General features: G+C 31.3%; 2 protein-coding genes across 5 annotated transcripts in view; both read right to left on the reverse strand.

The window, feature by feature from the left end:
• pip (heparan sulfate 2-O-sulfotransferase pipe) overlaps positions 1-23,122 on the reverse strand; it is an 80,003-nt gene that overhangs the window by 25,579 nt on the left and 31,302 nt on the right. For all 4 annotated transcript variants that reach the window (XM_089701462.1, XM_089701459.1, XM_089701460.1 and 1 more), the window contains exon 3: positions 19,310-19,449. In XM_089701462.1, the coding sequence (XP_089557588.1) occupies positions 19,310-19,449 (140 nt within the window). The remainder of the gene's footprint in view (positions 1-19,309; positions 19,450-23,122) is intronic.
• Positions 19,778-22,903, reverse strand: LOC149483938 (uncharacterized). The gene is made up of 2 exons (XM_089701419.1): positions 21,420-22,903; positions 19,778-21,114 (listed from the first exon to the last, which is right to left on the reverse strand). Exons 1-2 carry the CDS (start codon positions 22,810-22,812, stop codon positions 19,928-19,930), a joined length of 2,580 nt encoding a protein of 859 aa, XP_089557545.1. The 5' UTR covers positions 22,813-22,903; the 3' UTR covers positions 19,778-19,927.

Consider the following 23,122-nt stretch of genomic DNA (forward strand, 5'->3'; position numbering starts at 1 on the left):
CATCAAATTTATAAATTTTATTCCATAGTTTTCAAAATTAAATGTAAATGACCATAAAAACATTAATAAAGTAAATCATTGATGTAAGGTCAGGGAACGTAATACATATATACATCTGACCATGTAGAAGCTAAGTCTTGTTGACTGCTGAAGTCTGTAAAGTTTTGTTGTCTGCTGAAGTCTGTACGCAATGAAAATGTCTGCCGTTTCGAAAATAAGTTTTTAAGACCCTAATAAATAAAATATATGAATGGCAGATCTGGTCAAATACTTTCAAAATTGTATTTTTTTCAGCACTTTCATAAGTGTCTGCCAGAATGTTATCCGCGTGATAATGGTCTGCCATTGTTATTTTCCGATAGTAATAATAATCTATTTTCAAATATCAAAATGGCAGACGTGGTCAAATGGTTTCAAAGTTCGCCAAAAATTTCCACCTGTCTTACCTAAGCGCGCGCCCCGTCCACCACTCTGGGCTTAGTGACTCCTCATCTCATGTATAGTAGGTATAGGGGAATCAACACACAAAAATCCAGGTCTGGTCAAATACATACAGGTAGCTTTGCGCTAGCTCTCTAGCTATTACTTCTTATGGAGAGAAAACGTAAACATGTACCACGGGCGAAGCCGGGGCGGACCGCTAGTAAATAATAAAATAATAAATAGTGTATTAGATTTGTTATTGTATCTTGTATACCTACGAATAATTATTCTTACGTCTTGTTGGGAAATGTTCAAATACCTACCTATTGAAATAATTTACTGTTACAAATCATTAGTGTTATTAGTTTTGAGTGAATAGGCATGGATCAGAAATTCAGAATATAATATGCTACTAACTACTCAAATACATACATGTTTACACAACAAACACCACTGACCTCTATAACTATAAGTTATAGAGGTCAGTGACCGTCAGTGACAAACACTATGGATACCTACGCTCGCGAATGCAAATTCGGTGATTTACTAATTATTGATACCTAGTCATTGACTTCGTTTTGAAATAGCCTGTACTTTGTAATTTTTAGTGTTATAGACATTTATAAAATGTGGTGCTCATTTTTTTGTAATAAATCATCCCGAACGCTATTGTATTTTCGTTGTTTTATTTCAAGTGAACACCTATACAATTTTGTCACGAGCCGCCTCTGGCCTCTGGGTGAAATAAACAAGTCAAATGATTTTTGTTCTAATTGTATTTTGGTAGTAGTTTGTTTAGAATTTACATTACCATTGTTTAATTTTTATTTTGTATTTGCAGTAAAATAAAAAGATGAAAAACTTCATTAGGTATATTGTACGACACCTCACTCTGAATCGCGCTAGCGAAATTTTTTCGTTACAGAGCACATATACAACTTTCGGACAATCTTCATTGAGGCCGGCCGGCAAATCGAGTATGTCGAGAAACTTCACTTATTCGATGGAGGTATTCTACCTTCCTTCCTCCACAGTTGTGGGACCCCGACGTGCATTGAACACGCAGCTTTCTGATACTAGTAGCTAAAATCAAAACCACAGATATGTCTGTGATCAAAACCATAATAATATTTTTACCTATTATTTTACTAAAAGTCGAGTGCATCGAAATCGTAAATATGTTTTTCACCTTCCTGGTTTTTTTTCCATAGTAAATAGTGTTTTTGATTTGTTGTTGTATGAATAATTATTCTTACTTGTTGGTTATGAAATGTATTTTGAAATAATTTACTTTTACAAATCATTAGTGATATTAGTTTTGAGTGAAAATGCTTGGATCAGCATAATATCATATTTGCTACTTCAAATACATGTTTTGATAAAAAAAAAACAATAGTGTAATGTAGGTAATAAAATAAAACTGCGTTTTATTGTAGGTAATCAATTTTGACATTATTTATTTCCCAAAATTACAATAAAATAGTTTACGCCAACAAATATAACTTTTATTTTTATAACAATCCTACTTCCTACTAATGCGAAAGTTCATACATGTTTCAAAAGAAAAACTTTTACTTTTACTATTATTTCAATTTATCCGGTTTAATTAAGACTTAATATTGATACATATGATCATTATAAATACAAATAGGAATTAACAATATAACGAATACGTGGCACAACTAAAATTTTACCGATACCACCCGTGGTCATTCTCCTTTGTGGGTCATTTGTAACAGGATGGCGGTTCTACAGCGAAAAAAGAAAAATGATGGTCAGAACGCTGATACCGGATACCTTAAGATACTGTAATATAAAATATTACTAGATTAGATAAAATATTATAGGTAGTATCTTCACCGTGTGTGACGCGCTTTACATTCACGCCATCTAGAGTTAAATCTTTATCATTTTTGTATACGTCTGTGTGTGTAAACGACCCTGTATGCAATGACAGATGTTAAAACGCATAATTTTACCGAATTGGGTGGATTTTAAGGCAATGATATAACATATTTCAATAAAATATAATATTCAGTAACCGCCATGACTATTCCTAGGTTTGATGACTATTCCAATTACGCAAAAACTCAAATAAACTAGAAATGTAGAATTCAGCGCCATCTAGCGGGATATTGGCTGGGAACAGATCGTTGCAATCACCTTAAATTTGAATAACAGGAGTATAAATTCATGAATTTCCCATTTACCATAATTCAGAATACGAATCCGAAGCGGTAACGGTACTTTCGGCCACATTGGTATCCTTTTACCGGTGTACAATCCTATAAGTGACGATAATGGCAATAAGGCAGATAAGATATGTTTATTAATTTGGGTTAAGGTGATTGCAACGATCTGTTCCCAGCCAATATCCCGCTAGATGGCGCTGAATTCTACATTTCTAGTTTATTTGAGTTTTTGCGTAATTGGAATAGTCATCAAACCTAGGAATAGTCATGGCGGTTACTGAATATTATATTTTATTGAAATATGTTATATCATTGCCTTAAAATCCACCCAATTCGGTAAAATTATGCGTTTTAACATCTGTCATTGCATACAGGGTCGTTTACACACACAGACGTATACAAAAATGATAAAGATTTAACTCTAGATGGCGTGAATGTAAAGCGCGTCACACACGGTGAAGATACTACCTATAATATTTTATCTAATCTAGTAATATTTTATATTACAGTATCTTAAGGTATCCGGTATCAGCGTTCTGACCATCATTTTTCTTTTTTCGCTGTAGAACCGCCATCCTGTTACAAATGACCCACAAAGGAGAATGACCACGGGTGGTATCGGTAAAATTTTAGTTGTGCCACGTATTCGTTATATTGTTAATTCCTATTTGTATTTATAATGATCATATGTATCAATATTAAGTCTTAATTAAACCGGATAAATTGAAATAATAGTAAAAGTAAAAGTTTTTCTTTTGAAACATGTATGAACTTTCGCATTAGTAGGAAGTAGGATTGTTATAAAAATAAAAGTTATATTTGTTGGCGTAAACTATTTTATTGTAATTTTGGGAAATAAATAATGTCAAAATTGATTACCTACAATAAAACGCAGTTTTATTTTATTACCTACATTACACTATTGTTTTTTTTTTATCAAAACATGTATTTGAAGTAGCAAATATGATATTATGCTGATCCAAGCATTTTCACTCAAAACTAATATCACTAATGATTTGTAAAAGTAAATTATTTCAAAATACATTTCATAACCAACAAGTAAGAATAATTATTCATACAACAACAAATCAAAAACACTATTTACTATGGAAAAAAAACCAGGAAGGTGAAAAACATATTTACGATTTCGATGCACTCGACTTTTAGTAAAATAATAGGTAAAAATATTATTATGGTTTTGATCACAGACATATCTGTGGTTTTGATTTTAGCTACTAGTATCAGAAAGCTGCGTGTTCAATGCACGTCGGGGTCCCACAACTGTGGAGGAAGGAAGGTAGAATACCTCCATCGAATAAGTGAAGTTTCTCGACATACTCGATTTGCCGGCCGGCCTCAATGAAGATTGTCCGAAAGTTGTATATGTGCTCTGTAACGAAAAAATTTCGCTAGCGCGATTCAGAGTGAGGTGTCGTACAATATACCTAATGAAGTTTTTCATCTTTTTATTTTACTGCAAATACAAAATAAAAATTAAACAATGGTAATGTAAATTCTAAACAAACTACTACCAAAATACAATTAGAACAAAAATCATTTGACTTGTTTATTTCACCCAGAGGCCAGAGGCGGCTCGTGACAAAATTGTATAGGTGTTCACTTGAAATAAAACAACGAAAATACAATAGCGTTCGGGATGATTTATTACAAAAAAATGAGCACCACATTTTATAAATGTCTATAACACTAAAAATTACAAAGTACAGGCTATTTCAAAACGAAGTCAATGACTAGGTATCAATAATTAGTAAATCACCGAATTTGCATTCGCGAGCGTAGGTATCCATAGTGTTTGTCACTGACGGTCACTGACCTCTATAACTTATAGTTATAGAGGTCAGTGGTGTTTGTTGTGTAAACATGTATGTATTTGAGTAGTTAGTAGCATATTATATTCTGAATTTCTGATCCATGCCTATTCACTCAAAACTAATAACACTAATGATTTGTAACAGTAAATTATTTCAATAGGTAGGTATTTGAACATTTCCCAACAAGACGTAAGAATAATTATTCGTAGGTATACAAGATACAATAACAAATCTAATACACTATTTATTATTTTATTATTTACTAGCGGTCCGCCCCGGCTTCGCCCGTGGTACATGTTTACGTTTTCTCTCCATAAGAAGTAATAGCTAGAGAGCTAGCGCAAAGCTACCTGTATGTATTTGACCAGACCTGGATTTTTGTGTGTTGATTCCCCTATACCTACTATACATGAGATGAGGAGTCACTAAGCCCAGAGTGGTGGACGGGGCGCGCGCTTAGGTAAGACAGGTGGAAATTTTTGGCGAACTTTGAAACCATTTGACCACGTCTGCCATTTTGATATTTGAAAATAGATTATTATTACTATCGGAAAATAACAATGGCAGACCATTATCACGCGGATAACATTCTGGCAGACACTTATGAAAGTGCTGAAAAAAATACAATTTTGAAAGTATTTGACCAGATCTGCCATTCATATATTTTATTTATTAGGGTCTTAAAAACTTATTTTCGAAACGGCAGACATTTTCATTGCGTACAGACTTCAGCAGACAACAAAACTTTACAGACTTCAGCAGTCAACAAGACTTAGCTTCTACATGGTCAGATGTATATATGTATTACGTTCCCTGACCTTACATCAATGATTTACTTTATTAATGTTTTTATGGTCATTTACATTTAATTTTGAAAACTATGGAATAAAATTTATAAATTTGATGATACAAAACTAAATATACATTTGTAAAGAATCTCAAATATAAAGTTGTGTTGCAAATAACAAATCATCATTTAAATATTTAGTTTATTTCTTTATTTAAGAAACAATTAACAATTACAAAACAACATAAAAAAACACGCATGCATTTATTGAAATGTTCATTCATCATCACTATCGTATGGCGTTGTGTGACTCGTCTTCATAATCCATTGAATCGGATTCTGTAAAAGTAAAACGTAAATTATATAATAAAAGAAATGAGTCATTATAAACTTACCTAGTAAGGCAATGCCTTTGATGTCGCACGATGCCGCCGCGCCGCCAGTGTAGGTACTTCTGCTGCTACATGAAAATATGCTAGGGTTGCAACAAATGGGAAATAAAACAATTGTGATTATTACTATTATGATGTAATCATTTATTCATATTATGTACATTCAAAAAAATTGCTATTATTAAATCTGATGTAATTATTTTTTCATAAATATATAATTATTATTAATTACATAATATATTGCACTGTGAAATATTTACGTATCACTTTATTTTTGATGTTCTTAATTGTCTTTTATAAAATTTAAGTGACGCATTCGCATTGGGATCAACAATCCGATAAGAAAAGAATGGAGACAACATATACATAGCTTTGATTTCAATTCTACAGATACAAAATATACAATCTATCTAAAATGATACAACGGATGTTTCCTGCGTTTTCTCGTCAAAATACCGAAACAACGTAATTATTGTATAGTAGTTGGGCGTGAAAGTAAAAAAACAAATGAAAAGTGTTTTCCATATGATTATTTATTAAATTTACGCGATTAAGAATAATTTCAACGATACAATTTAGTAACCGAGAATTCAGAGGATTAAAGAAAATACCTGCCTGATCATTTTATCAAACTCTAAAAGAATTATGGTTATTTCGCATCACTCGGTTTATTAGTTTGGTAATAATTATTAAAGGTAGTTACAACCCTAGCCATTGAGTCGAACGGTAGGCAACACAATATCGACTTTGTGCGGGTACATATGGTACATTTCTTCTTGCTGTGAAGCGTAATTATTATTATTAAGATTTTTTAGGCTATTTTGAATCAGCTGTTCTAATTTAATTCTAGAAATTTATTAAAACGTGATTTTTTTAAAAGTATATTATGAGTTTATAAATACCTCAACCAATAGTTATTGTGTCCTATCCTCATTTCTTTATATCTTGGTAGTTAACTAAAGTGTTAAATTTACATAACCTCAACAACAACATTTACACTGCCACTGCACTAAAACTAAACTAACTAGCTCTCTAGCTATAAGAACCATCCTCGTACTTCAAGGGATATAATAAAAAAAGAATTATCGAAATCGGTTCAGCCGTTCTCGAGTTATGCGCTTACCAACACATTTTGCGATTCATTTTTATATATAAGACTAGCGGTCCGGCCCGGCTTCGCCCGTGGTACATGTTTACGTTTTCTCTACATAAGAACCATCCTCGTACTTCAAGGAATATAATAAAAAAAGAATTATCGAAATCGGTTCAGCCGTTCTCGAGTTATGCGCTTACCAACACATTTTGCGATTCATTTATATATATATACTAGCGGTCCGCCCCGGCTTCGCCCGTGGTACATAATATTTACGTTTTCTCTACATAAAAACCATCCTCGTACTTCAAGGAATATAATAAAAAAAGAATGATCGAAATCGGTTCAGCCGTTCTCGAGTTATGCGCTTACCAACACATTTTGCGATTCATTTTTATATATAAGAAGATAAGATTATGTGAAAATAACCAGGAAGGTGAAAAACATATTTACGAAAACATAGTAACATAATATGGCTGTCGCTACAATAATTATATTTCAATTTTATCTTTTTATACCTAGTAGAACTGGCCGACGAATAAAAAAAATCGTATTAGAATAAATACAATAAATTACGGAACAAAAAAAGGATTGTAACTGAATTAGGTATGTTTGTTTCTGGGCGCACCGTTTTCGACGACGCGACGCGCGACGTAAGCGTATAGGTATAGGTACCTACTTTGCTAAAACAAACTAATAAAATTGTGTGTCTGTCTGAAAATTCGGAAAAGCATATTTTGCAAGTTTGTAATTACTTTGATAGTTTACCGATTTATAATAATTGTAATTGTAATTGTATAATATATAATTTGCAATGTGGTGAAATTTCATAAAAATCACGGGCCAATTTTTTGTTTTGAATCCCACCGAAAATATAATTGCGTTATTAGAATAATTAATTACTATACCTACCCACGATCAATTATTACAATATAGTCTCAAATGCATACTAGAGAAATATTGCAATTTGATTCAATTAAAATGCATAGCATACAAAAATAAATTCACAACACAAGAAATTCCGCGCGCAAATCATAGCGCGTGTCAATGAAATCAAGAATGTTTTATATCAAGCCGACGCGGACGACGACGCGACGCCGAACAAAAGTACCTACGACGGACGACCACGCTTCGAGTTGCCAAACAACATGAGTAATAAATTGTTTACAAAAAAAACAAGTTTTCCATTTTTCTGTATGAGTAGACAGAACTTCAAAACGCCACCTGCTACGGTTTATATTATGAACGATTGTTATAAAAATAAAAGTTATATTTGTTGGTGTAAACTATTTTATTGATCAATAATTTTGGAATTTAAAATTGTCAACATTGATTACAATAAAACGCAGTTTTATTTTATTACACTATTGTTTTTTTTATCAAAACATGTATTTGAAGTACCATATAATATTATGCTGATCCAAGCATTTTCACTCAAAACTTATATCACTAATGATTTGTAAAAGTAAATTATTTCAATATACATTTCATAACCAACATGTAAGAATAATTATTATTATTCCTACCTACAACAACAAACCTAAAACACTATTTACTATGGGAAAATAACCAGGAAGGTGAAAAACATATTATTATTTACGATTTCGACGCACTCGACTTTTAGTAAAATATAGTAGGGAAACATAATATTATGGTTTTGATTTTTGCTACTAGTATAAGAAAACTGCGTGTTCAAACTACTTGTTTGTCTGTCTGAAAATTCGGAAGTACTTTGGTAGTTTACCGATTTATAATAATATTGTATATATCGTTGTTTAAAAAATATTCAAACACAATAAAATATGATATATGTACTGATTTATCACTGGTTTCAGTGATGAACTGATGAGTCAATTATAGCCACTATACTTTCGTCATACGTGTGTATGATTGATGTGATTTGCAACGTGGTGATATTTCAGAAAAATCACGGGTCAAATTGTCCCACCGAAAATATAACTGCGTTATAAGAATACCTACGATAAATTATACATAATACAATATAGTCTCAAATGCATACTAGTGAAATATTTTATTTGAATCAATAAAATAAAAAAATAAATAAAAAATAATAATAATACAAAAATAAATTCACAACACAAGAAAATCCGCGCGCAAATCATAGCGCGTGACAATGAAATCAAGAACTTTCGAGCCGACGCGGACGACGAAGGAGCCTAACAAAAGTACCTACAATCATAGGCGGCTCGTGACAAAATTGTATGGCCGTGTTCACTTGAAATAAAACAACGAAAATAGGAACCTACAATAGCGTTAGCAGTACAAAAAAAATGAGCACCACATTATAAATGTCTAAAAATTATAGAGTATTTCAAAACGAATTCAATTATTATTTAGCAATAATTAGAAAATCCCCGAATTTGCATTCGTGATCGTATTCATAGTGTTTGTCTACACTAATATTATAAAGAGGAAAACTTTGTTTGTTTGTTTGATTGTAATGAATAGGCTCATAAACTACTGGACATTTTAACAATGCAATGTTTGCAAGTTTGTGATTACTTTGATAGTTTACCGATTTATAATAATTGTATACTTATATCATTGTTTAAAAATATTCAAACACAATATGATATAGGTACTGATTTATCACTGGTTTCAGTGATGAACTGATGAGTCAATGTTAGCCACAATACTAATCACTTTCGTCATACATGTGTATGAACTATGATTGATGTGATTTGCAATGTGGTGAAATTTCATAAAAATCACGGGCCAATTTTTTGTTTTGAATCCCACCGAAAATACATATATTACTAATTGCGTTATTAGAATAATTAATTACTATACCCACGATCAATTATTACAATTTACAATATAGTCTCAAATGCATACTAGAGAAACATTGCAATTTGAATCAATTAAAATGCATAGCATACAAAAATAAATTCACAACACAAGAAATTCCGCGCGCAAATCATAGCGCGTGTCAATGAAATCAAGAATGTAATTTTATATCAAGCCGACGAGCGACGACGCCGAACTAAAGTACCTACAGTACCATTTACCTTCAGTGTACAATACAGTTTACAGACCTACGACGGACGAACAATAATGAGTAATAAATAAAAAAAAACATAGTTTCTAAGGTCATTAGTTTTATTTTATTTTATTGTTATTTTCTTTGAACGATTGGAAATGAAATTACTCAATTTTTACACAGAACTTTGATTTATTAGAATTATGCTCATTATGCATAAGATAACGAACGCGAATGCACGACATCTAGCGCGTCAATGTCTAAACATCGCCTTTCGTTTAGACATTGACGCGCTAGATCTGTAATAAGTATATAGTCTATGCGCTAGATGTCGTGCTTTATGTCGTGTTTCGCTTGGCAAAAGTCACGCACACTACTGTAGAAGTGTCAAATTTTTCCGGTATTTTACTGTTGTTTTTCTAAGTAAATATTGTAAATTATTGATTAAAAAGGTCGAACGCGCACACATTTCATTATAGAGAAGTGATAAAATGATTAGTTTTAAAGAAATAGTGTCTGTGTTAAGTGTTTAGAGGTAATCAAAAATGTATGGAGGGACGGTCGGAACATCAACCTTAATTTATTTATTGCTCCGGTGCGTGCGATGATCTTCATTTTATTGTTTATTTATTTAAATTTGATTAATAAGACCGTTTTAGCTATTAGAATTATAGCCCTGTAAATAATGGCATTTTTGCACCGTTGCGTAACGGGGTTTTATGTTATTATTTAATATTTATACATTATTTTTATAATATACGTTATACATATTTTATTCTTCATTCTAATTTCATATTATATTAGGTAGCTATTTTGAACCGAGACAGGATTTTATAGAGATAGAAAATTACGTGCTACCTATTAGTATCTAGTTATAGCAAGAAAATGTATCGTTGTTGCAATTTGTTCCCATATTCTTCCCTGCTGTATCAACAAGAGGCGGATGTAAACAATGGATGTCCTAAGGCCCATAAAGGAGTCACGACAAGCTTCCTAGACCAGCCTCGGTCAATGAACTAACCCTAAACAGCATAGACTATACACAATAGCACCTGGGAAGAAATTTACTGAAAGCACAGATAATATTTTTTATTACTCGTATATTTTAAAGTCCAAAAACATACATATTTAATAGATAATAATGCATTTTTTCTGTTTGGACGATAAATGTTTGTGCAATAATAATCTTAATTAAATACTTCAGAACATTAATTAACAATAATTATGTCAATAATTTATGGACTACTAAACAGTTATACTAGTCTGTGGTTATACTTGTATACGTAGTATATTATTATTAGTCTGTGGTTATACCGTTTTATATATTATTTTAATTAAATATTTATTATATGTATATTGTAACTGTTAAGTGGCTCAAATAGCTCCTGCATCAATGATCAAGTGTGTTGAAAAATAAAAACTTTCGATATAATTAAATAAAGAAATACCGCTATGTTTATTCAGTTTTCTACCATATTATATTTATGTAGTGCACTGTGCAACGTCGAAACCCATCCAAGTAAGATGATTGAAATACATCATCACAATCATACAAAGATCACACAGATTCATACATATTACATATTATGTTAGATATGAATAGTCGTTGAAAATGAAAGTAGCTCTACAAAACGACAAGTGTGATTACATTAATCGAATTTAAGATTTACGCTCTCATAATGTTTATGAATAGACCATTTCATAACTTTCACTTGCGCTTACTGTCACATGTTGCTGATTTATGTCTAGGACTAGCTGTGCCCGCGACTTCGTCCGCGTGGAATAGTGACTGCATAGTATTTAATACTTAACACACAATTATTGAGTAAACACGTCTTGAAACACGTACTATCATATAGAACTAAATTATAAGTACTATATTATTATTATAAAGTTAAGAAATAAAATAAATAATAACACAAAAGAACTGTTAGTAAAATTTATTACTAAACTGAGCTAGGTATAAAACTTAGGTACAGAAGAGTTCAAAATTTCCAGGATGTGGTTATTCTCCCGCTCCCATATTCCTTCTACTTTCACAGACGTTCAACTTTTCCCTTTCACCCCTAGTAAATGGCAGAACCGATTTTGATCTAAACCATGTCTAATCATACCTATATATTATGTACATGTCATATCCTTTCGTTTGGTACTCCATTTGGATTATTTATCCCCACTATCACCCCTAAGGTGCCCTATATGTAATAAACAGATTAACCAATTTTGATAAAACATGACTTAATTGTAATTCACACGTCATTTGATATGTCGCTTGATTATATTATTTGACCACATTCGATTATGCATTCCCACTTTTACCGCTATAAAACAATAAATGGATGAACCGATTTTGATTAAATATGCCTCATCATACTTCTCACGTCAGGTCATGCCCTTTCATTTGATATGCCACTTGGGTATATTATTTGACAACTTTTATTCCCACTTTTATACCTATATCCAATAAATGGATGAACCAATTTTGATAAAATATGTCTTATTGTACTTTACACGTCATGTCTTTCATTAGATAAGTCACTTGAGTATATTTGATAAAATTTATTTATTTATTCCCACTTTTACCCCTATATCAAATAAATGGATGAACCGATTTTGATAACATTGGACTACTTAATTGTTTCTGACAGGTCGTCTTTTTTCATTTGATATATCACTTGGGTATAACAGACAGCATTCGTTTTTCTCATTCCCACTTTTGCCCTACATATAATTATTGGATGAACCGATTTTGATTAAATATGCCTCATTATACTTCTCACGTCAGGTCATGCCCTTTCATTTGATATGATTGATATTCGACAACTTTTATTCCCACTTTTATACCTACATATTATATCCAATAAATGGATGAACCAATTTTGATAAAATATTATGTCTTATTGTACTTTACACGTCATGTCTTTCATTAGATACGTCACTTGAGTATATTTGATAAAATTTATTTATTTATTCCCACTTTAACCCCTATATCAAATAAATGGATGAACCAATTTTGATATAATTTGACTTGTTGTTTCTGACAGGTCGTCTTTTTTCAATTGATATATCACTTGGGTATAACAGACAACATTCGTTTTTTTCATTCCCACTTTTACCCCTCTATATAATAAATGGATGAACCGATTTTGATTAAATACCTATGCCTCATTATACTTCTGACGTCAGGTCATGCCCTTTCATTTGATATGCCACTTAGGTATATTTGACAACTTTTATTGCCACTTTTATCCAATAAATGGATGAACCAATTTTGATAAAATATGTCTTATTGTACTTTACACGTCATGTCTTTCATTAGATACGTCACTTGAGTATATTTGATAAAATTCATTTATTTATTCCCACTTTTACCCCTATATCAAATAAATGGATGAACCGATTTTGATAAAATTTGACTAATTGTTTCTGACATGTCGTCTATTTTCATTTGATATATCACTTGGGTATAACCTACATTAACAACCTACATAAACAACTAACATTCGTTTTTTTCATTCCCACTTACCCCTATATAATATAATAAACAACTAATGTAACAAAAAAACGCATCTAATTTGTATTACCCGTTAGCGAGCTACGGTGGCACAGACAGACATGTAAACACACATAGCGGACATAACACCCCTCTTTTTGCGACGGGGGTTAAGAATATAATACCTACGACATAATTTCAAAGACCTTTTATATAGAAAATTTACCTAGAAGTAACCATAATGCTATTTGTGCAGGTTTTAGACTTATGAGCAAAAATCTAAATAAAGGTCCTTTGACCCCCCCACTACTACCCCCTCAGCATAACCACCCCCCCCACGCTTGGGGACTTTCGATATGATCATCTGGACATGTCAAGGAATAACTTTAGCGTATAATTTACGTAATAAAGTAATTCATGTATAGAATGCCTTAGCAAATGTTCGCTGTGATTACTTAAATGGTCATAACTTTTTAATTTATGAACCGATTGACATGAAATAAACACTAAATGTTAAATGAAGCTTACCACAATATATTAGTGAAAACCGCATCTAAATGGGATAAGCCGTTTCTGAGATTAGCGTGTTCAAACATACAGACAAACAGACAAACCGACAAACAGACAAACAGACAAAATTTTTTTTAACAACAGTTTTGGGTTTGGGATCGATTTAGTAATAACCCCTGCTAATTTTTTTTTACATATTTTCATTGTACAGACACCACTTTTCTAGAATTTTATTATATGTATTGATTTAAATAACATCAGACATTCATTATGTCATACGTTTTTGATGTCATTTAATAAATTTAAATCATCGTTTATTTTGTTCTCATTATCCAATTATGTGGTTTGAGTGATCACTTCCTCACTGTTTAAATAACTTTTAAAATTTAATACTCCACACAGAAGGAAAGAACATAAATATAGGTACAATAAATACAACACTGTAATTGTACACTTTTAAATAAATACAATAAATTACTGCTACAAATAAAACAAGCTAGCGCATTCAATTCTAATATGGCTTATGAAAAGTTTAAGTAAGTAATACTTTCTTGATAAAATTTTCCATTGCCACAGTACATTTAGTTGAGTTACCTACGAAATTACATCTCAGTAGTAACTTATTAGTTATCATCCTGAATAGAAAGTTCGATTTGTTGCATCTGTGGGTTTTCCTTTCGATGGAAGATTTGAATAAAATTGTGTAAGCAAGATAATATAATATTATATTGACAAGATTTTTATTTTTTAACAACCTATTATTTTAGGTGACACGCTCAAAATATATATATCTATAATTCAGTTGAAATAATTATTTAACTAGAAAAGTAGGTACCTATATAAAAGTAAAATAATAAAGACTATAGATGCAAAATAATAAACCAAACATTCTAAAATTTCGTAATAATTTATATTGTTTTACTCTCTTACCTTCACAAATATTATGTAGACTGTAGGTACCTACTGTATCTTCTACTAATTATTGGTAATAAATAATAAACGCTCCGTTGCAAGTTTGAAATAGGTTTATTTATTATAAAATACAAGTTTTACAAGCCATAAAGATGCGTAAGTAATAAATTTATATCACTTTTGATTTTGCCCCGTGATTACTTTATGCTTGTTATAATATATACGTTAAGTTGTTAACCTAATTGGAGTCATAAAGTAATAGGTACATTTAACGTTCGTGTGAAGAATTTACTCTTACTTTGAAAGATAGTTGTTAATTTAACAGGTATTTTATTAGGTACTACGTTTATACGTTTACTAGAATCGTTCTCGTTTTTCATTTCCTGAAATATCGTCTTAATAAAATTATTAATTGTTCTTAAATCAGAAATATTTGCTTTAATGAAAGAGATAATTTGGTGGTCTAGATTGAGAAAGTAAGATAAATTAAAGAACCTTAAAAAAAATTACAATTGATGAAAGCGTGAAAATTCCTTACGAACGTACTAGTTATTGCCATTAATATAATTAATGTTACATAATGTATGTGAGTAAATTACAATAAAAATTATAGCTAGTCCGGACGATACATCACATCGCACGGTTCCTAGCAAAGTAGCAATTACTCAATTTAATATCAATTACTCAATTCAATTCAATTATCAATTATCAATTACTCAATATAATTACTCAATTTCTAGTCAAGCGTTGGCTGTGTATAATTTTACCTGTATCTATAAAAATATCTATAGAATAATCAAGTGCATGATTATTAATTTATTTTTAATCATTTTTTCGAAAGTATTAATTTAATTATGCAAGTGGATACGTAAATATAAATTTAACAGAAGCAAAATACATACATATCTATTTGCAGAATTTTTAATTAAGTTTCACAAGCAAGCGCATACATTTAAAAGTTTTAGAAAGTCATTTTAGTATTTATTACTTACTTTACTACCTACTGCAATTTCTTGAGTTTAAGCAAACACCTATCCCCTTTCACGGCGGTTCGTTAGAAGTTCAAAAGTATGATATCTCTATACTGCAAGTCTATTGATAAACAAATGAATGCCAACTTCATAAAGCTCGTCGCTCATTAGCCGACTTACCACAAACTTGTAATCGCATATCTGACACTGAATACACAAAGCGGATCATCCAATAAGGAAATGTACTCGGCCTGGAATTGCTCGCACGTGCCCACTTGTCAGGGTTGCCACTTGCTAACTAAGGGGAAAAGCGTGTAAGAAAATTGGAGCTTTAGTTGTTCTTCTTTATGTTAGGGGAAGGCAAATTTACAGTTGTGGTCCTGTTGCCAAGTTTAAACTGTTTCTTTAAAGAAAATGTATGTCAGGGTTGCCACTTGCTAACTAAGGGGAAAAGCGTGTAAGAAAATTGGAGCTTTAGTTGTTCTTCTTTATGTTAGGGGAAGGCAAATTTACAGTTGTGGTCCTGTTGCCAAGTTTAAACTGTTTCTTTAAAGAAAATGTATCTGAAATCTGAATCTCGTCTCTTCGCTACAAATGATAGATACCATCAAATGCTTTTATTTTACTTTTTTCTGTGTTCAAGGAATGTATGGATCACTTTGTCAGAATTTTGTTTTTATAATGGAATATTAATAAAAATATGGCATTAAATATTTTGCATCCATTTCTTTATCTCGATACATAATATTTTCGAAGCTGCAGAAAAAGTTTCACACTTGGGATAAAGATCATTCAAAATTTGAACTAAAGTACATATTTGCAAAAAAGAGTGATCTATTTTGATATATATCTACTTTAAATGGGTTCACAACTTCCAGTATCAGAATAGGGTAACCCTTTCTACTGACGTTCACAATATATCTTATTATAGTAGAGCCATTTTAATAGGCAACATTTGACAGTTCAACAAAATTCAACAATGTAACCTAGTAACGACGACATAGAATAACATGATATTTCGTTTTGTTTGAACTGCACATTTGCATAACTTTTTTCAAATACGATTACATATTTATAATAATAATGACCGATACAAGTAATTTTAAGATTTCATTTTACTGATAAACCATTTTAAAAATAATAAACAATTTCTGAATTAAAGAACTGACGTCACTACAATTTTGTGTCAATAAACTTTTTTTCTTTTTAAATACCAGAGACGTTACTCTAAAAATCGAAATTTGACATCTAGAATCGAATGCATTGATTACTTGTGAATAAAAATCATCTTAAATTAATAAATGTGTTTCAAGTTCGATTGACAAATGTTTCAAGTCCGTATCGATTAATTCACTTTAATCGATGTTTTTAAGCAGGTTACCTCTCTTCGAAGATAAAATTGATAGACGTCAAATGTTGCCTATTAAATTGGCTCGACAATAACTTGCGGTGTCTTTGTTTTATACATATATACATACTTACCTAATCCTTTAAACACAAATAGGTATCTTTTAAAAATGTAATATCTATACGACTATTTTATTCTTTACTTTGTATTTGCTGCAGCCTGCATGAGTTGAATTAGTTTAGATTTAGTATAGTAATTTTAGTTTAGTAACATAATTGATAATTGTTTTCTTGTTCATACTAATCGTTTTGTAGAAAAACTAAGTTAACAAGCCATTTAGTTTCAATCAGGTGTTTAGTAGTGAGATCCTAATGCGAAATCTATGTTGAAAGTAATTGAAGTCCGGTCGAGTGTTCTATTTAGGTATTTATTATCCAGAAGTAGATTTATCGCTCATTGAAATAAATTAAACAACATTAGAAAAAATGTGCAGTTTATGAGAAAATTTTATGCGTTAAGTATAAGAAAGTCATTCAGAAAATGACTAGAAAATAATTATCTACATATTTTAATTTTCACCTAATAAAACTTGTTATTAATGTATGGTCTTGATTGGCGGATTACGTTTGCTTAATCTTCTTATCTTCTTATATATAAAAATGAATCGCAAAATGTGTTGGTAAGCGCATAACTCGAGAACGGCTGAACCGATTTCGATAATTCTTTTTTTATTATATTCCTTAAAGTACGAGGATGGTTCTTATGCAGAGAAAACGTAATTATGTACCACGGGCGAAGCCGGGGCGGTCCGCTAGTAATAGATAAATCCTTTAAAGCTATACCTTTATCTTTATTATATAAACAATAATTTCCTACAGCGATCATAAATACGTAAATTATATTTTTAAACATTATAACCGGTATCATCCAAACGTATACTATAAACATATGATTTAATATCGTATAAAAATAAGGAGAAACATGGACATAACACTTAAATAGAAAACTGTTAACGTAATCACGTGTATCCTCGTTTTTATGGACCATGATTACATGAAGTGAGATAGTAATACCATTATAGACTCTAAGTCTAGACACTACAAGAAAGTTGCTCAGTGGTGATTGTTAAGTTGCTTTAATCCCTTAATCATAACAACGACCTTTCTAATCTTCATAACTATTTGCATATTATATATGTTTATAAAAAATACAATAACGGTAGATCACTTTAATGTGTCTTATAGAGATTCGTGCATATTACTAAAACTTAAGTGGCTTCAGTTAAAAAAAATCTAGTATGAAACCTCTCTTCTTCATATAATTTAATATTACATTTAAATCAAGCACAAAAAAAAAGTCGACGCAATAACATTGAAAGCCATAAATTTAAATCAAATCAATGCCACGGAATCGTGAATTTGAAATCAGAGCCCATTAAATGTTTTTTCTAGCTAGTGAAAGTCAACAAATTCCCATAGTACAAGAGCATTCTCTAACAATAGGCCGTAAATACGATAAATGTAAGTTGGAAGTATCCTTCCAACTATTTCCTTATTGCCACTTATTAGGCACCTCACACGATCGTCTCCATAAATTTAAAAGTAAATATCATGTCGTTAGTACCAACTGCACTTATTTATTATATGTTATTATTTAATAATTATTGCCAATATTTTGTTATACATATTTCATCTACATTAAATCAATCGATCTTGAGTTGTCTTTAGCCAAAATTTCTACCTAATGAATAAGTATATAATTTAAATGATTCGATATACAATATACATATATAATATTCCAATTTCCACATAGAAATAGATACTTACCATATTTCGTAACCGAATAAAATTTGTCCTAAAGCATTTGTGCACAACATAAATCGTGGCAATATTAAAGCATTATGCATGCATGATGATAGCATTACAGAATTCTGCGTGGAACGTATGTTTGCTAAACTTCCTATGTAAGTAACTGACTAGTGAATGTCCTTTTATAAATTATGCAACATAAAAGCACATAAAAGTGTTTATAAAATATTATCATGTATCTCCACTTTAAATTTTTTCAAATTGATTGAATATTAATATTGATTGATTGTGATAATCGAATCTCAAAGAATTAACATACATAGTAATATATTTATTTTTTATATTTTAGCAGAAAGCAAATCTATATTATGTAATTAGAAATTGGTCTAATCTTGATTGGTGAATGCAACGGCCTAATATACCTACAGATAATTAATTTATTGCATACTTGATTTGAGCACAGATAATAAATAAAGTAGACCACACATATTGCCATTTTGTATTTCTATAACCACATACTGATGATAGTTCATACAATGATACTTACGATCTGTGAGATGGTTAAAAGCGGTGACGTCATCATTCAGCTTCCCTTGAATGCGTCGAAGTTTTGTGTTCAAGTCCCTGGTGTGCAGGAATAAGAAGAGTGTACACGATACTGCTACTAGTGCTATTAGTTCGCTAGTTCTGTAACAAATGAAACATATTATATTTAATTGTAATGCAACTTGCATAAGCTTTGAGCGAGTCAGAGTAAAAGTATAGTCCTTCTTAGTTGTTCTTGTTCTTTATGTCTATGTCACTTCTCAATCGCATTAAAATGGTATTCTCAAAAAAAAATATTTTATTATTACGTATTCTCTGCAAATTGTGTAATCACAATGACATTTTATACTTTTATCGAAATGTTTTAGACTAGGTATAATTCAATTTCTAATATACTTAGGTAGTAAAGTAATTAATTTCTTACAAATAAGTTCTTACATAAGATTTGATAACTCGCAATTAATAGGTAATCAATAAAACACACTTGAACCATAAACTTATATTTATTTGGGTTTCTCAGTTACTGAGACAATATGATAATACAGAAAAACTTATAAACTTAACAAATATTTCTCTAAACATAAAATATTACTTAAATATTAGGTAATTACTAAAATAACTATTCAGACACCTTGTTCTCATCATATTTATTTTCAAAAAAGTAATTCGCCCGAATCATAGCTAATTTTATTAACCGATCCATATCTTGTTGGTCGCTATTCTGCGTATTTTCAGTGAATAATTTAGATTTGTAATCACATGGAATACTACAAGGGGCACTCAAAAGTTTTATCGCAATTTCTGATATTTTCAAATGCGAACAAAAACTTTTCCACCATATTCGCGGTTCTAATAAATTCGCACTCGTCCAAATGGCTTTTACTTTCGCAAAGTAACCAGTCTTCGTCTTAAATTCAGCCAAATTTTTCATTATTTCCCCAGGATCGTCAGTGAGAGATGTTGCATACGAAGATATATAGGACATTGCTTCAATCATTTCTTCGTCATTTAACATAGAACCGACATACCGCGGGTCTAACAAGTTTGCCGCCATATGAATGGGCTGAATAAAATTCTTCCTGCGATTTTCTATAGTGGCTCTTATAAAATGTTTGTCGCCGTTATAATTTTCTCCATAAGAAATAAGTTCATTCTCTATATTTGACAATAATTTAGTGAAAATGGCGGGCACATCGGATAGAATGCATTTCTCAGATCCCGCTTCGGTCAAGGCCGTGTTATATTGTTTGATGATTCTAATGCATTTTTCGTTACCATCCCACCATCTTTCGCTTAATATTGTCATTTTAATTCCTTCTTCAATGTACACCATGTCCGAAAGCACAAGCGACTGTAATGTATTTTTATGTTTCATCAACACTTCCAATTGAATAAGAAAATCCTTCCAGTTTTCAGCATTTGGGAGTTTCAGTGAGTTAATAATTTCTGTGTGTACGCTTGACAATAAATCCTTTGAAACTTCGTTTTTTAAATACTTGACAACGATTTCAACATCGTAAGTTGTACCCTTTATAATAGATTCTTCAACAATATCTCTGAATATGGAGTACATGGTATCAAATAAGCAACATAACCCACTTATATTGGGAAAAGTACCAGCGAGTTTTGTTTTTGTCTGCGTCATATGCCAGTTACTTTTTGTAATAATGGCTAATATTTTGTCTGGTCCTATTTCGTTTATAATGTTACTTATATCTTCACTGCATTTATTTTGCTTATACTCGAAGAAAATAATCTTATAACAAACAGTTTTTGAGGCTGTAGCAACCATAAAACATAGTAACTCTGTAAAGAAAATAAATTAAATTAATAAATAAATAATTTATTGTTAAAAAAGTTTAGGACAAAAAATTATCGAACTTTCGTTTATAATGACAACTAAAATAATTTTGTGCATACTTCAACTTCACAAGTTTATTGCAATTTTTTAATTTTACTTAGTGGATTCATAAGGGTTATAAATTTATTAAAGTTTAACATTTACTCTAGTTATATAAATAATTATTATTAAATAATAGGTATACGCAATAAAATAGGCATTGAATCATCGAATTTCTGAAATAAATATTCATAAAATAATTAAATGTTACCTTTATCATCTACATGCATCTCGTCGCATATCAGAACCAACATATCTGCAGATTCTTTTATTTCATAATCAATATTTTCCTGAAACCTTGCGTGTTCACCTTCAAGTAATCTGCAGCTAAAATCGAGTGCAGACGGTATGTTATAATCAGGACGAAGTTTATTTATTGCTTTTTTCCAATATTTAGAATCTAATAATGAAAAGGGTACGCCACTTGCAAATATGGCACGGGCTAATGTCGCATCAATGTCGTCATCGACGTTTTCAACATTGACTTCAACCACAATATGGTTCTTATTGCATATAAAAGAACTCGTAGATGCAATTTCATTATCACACGTTGCATTATTATCATTGTTTATTACTAGTTGAGATAGCGAATAATCCGCCTCATTGGACGAACCCTCTGAAGACATAGTCTCGTCCTCGCTGTCACTACTCGATTGCGAGTCACCAGCCAAATAATTATTCTTTATAGGTTTCGGACACTTTTCACATTCTACGATATGCTTAAGTAACCTCGTAGCGTTGCTGTGTCTATATTCCTTACCACAAAACATGCAAGAGGTATGCCTTTTGTATACTGACTCATGATTGATTTTAAAGTATTTCCAGACGTCACTCAAAGGCCTTCCTAAAGCTGGACTTGTTTTTATACTTATGGGTCGGTGAGACGGATGTGGTGGACTTTTAATAGACTGGTATTCCAAAAATTGATTCTTCACATCATTTGGACAGTTAGGACATCGACATAAATGTACTACTAGCCTAGTGGCATTAGAATATTTGTACTCAACATCGCAGTATTTACAGGCGGCGTGACGTTTATATCCTTCTTTGCTTATTATTCGAAAGTGCTCCCAAACTTTTGGACGTTCTGTTGACTTTTTTATTATTAGTTGAGGATCGTAAGAATTGTTTGGAGTATTATTTAAGCTAAAATTCTTAATCTTATTTTTCACATCTATGGGACATTTCGTACAAGATTGAAAATGCGAAATTAGTTTCTCAGTGTTAACTTGTTTAAATTCGGTATTGCAAAACACACAATATGCGTGAGTTTTTTGTCCTGGTTCATTTGTTATCTTAAAATATTCCGAAATATTAAGTCGACGTTTAAGTTTCTTCCTCAATACTTTATTGTGTAAAAAATGCTTCGCAGACGGTGATGTTGATTTGGAACAATGGGCTGATTCCAACCGCTCTAATTGACTTCTGTACATATTTCTTATATCTATTGGACAAATATCGCACTGTACAATATGTGCCGCGAGCCTGGTGGAGTTACTGTATTTGTATTCTTTTTTACAATAAACACACAAGCAATGTTTTTTTCTTCCCGATTCACTTAGCACTTGAAAATATTCCCATACATCGCTCAAACGCCGCGGCATTGCCGTTGTATTCACGTATTTATAACTCTCCACGTCGAAATTGAATAAAACATAAGTTATAACCACTTCAACACAACAAAAACTTCCTTTTTGCTACTAAAACAGCGTTGTTTTCAACGAATGTGACGGACGAATATGACGCTTTCGATCGGTTTAAAATAGTCTGGTTACATTTGACCTGTCAGACAATATCTATCTCTGTCTAACTTGCGGTGTGTAAGCGAGTACGCTGCACGGTCTACTAAGCAAAGCGGCAGCGTCGCATGAATACGGCTGTTTTAATACTTTGGTAATAATAATTTAACGAAGC

The sequence above is a fragment of the Colias philodice genome, chromosome 12 (assembly GCF_061535455.1).
Source record: "Colias philodice isolate Cphi_HAF_F1 chromosome 12, ilColPhil1 Martin Lab GWU primary, whole genome shotgun sequence".
In the NCBI taxonomy this organism is placed as follows: Eukaryota; Metazoa; Arthropoda; class Insecta; order Lepidoptera; family Pieridae; genus Colias; species Colias philodice.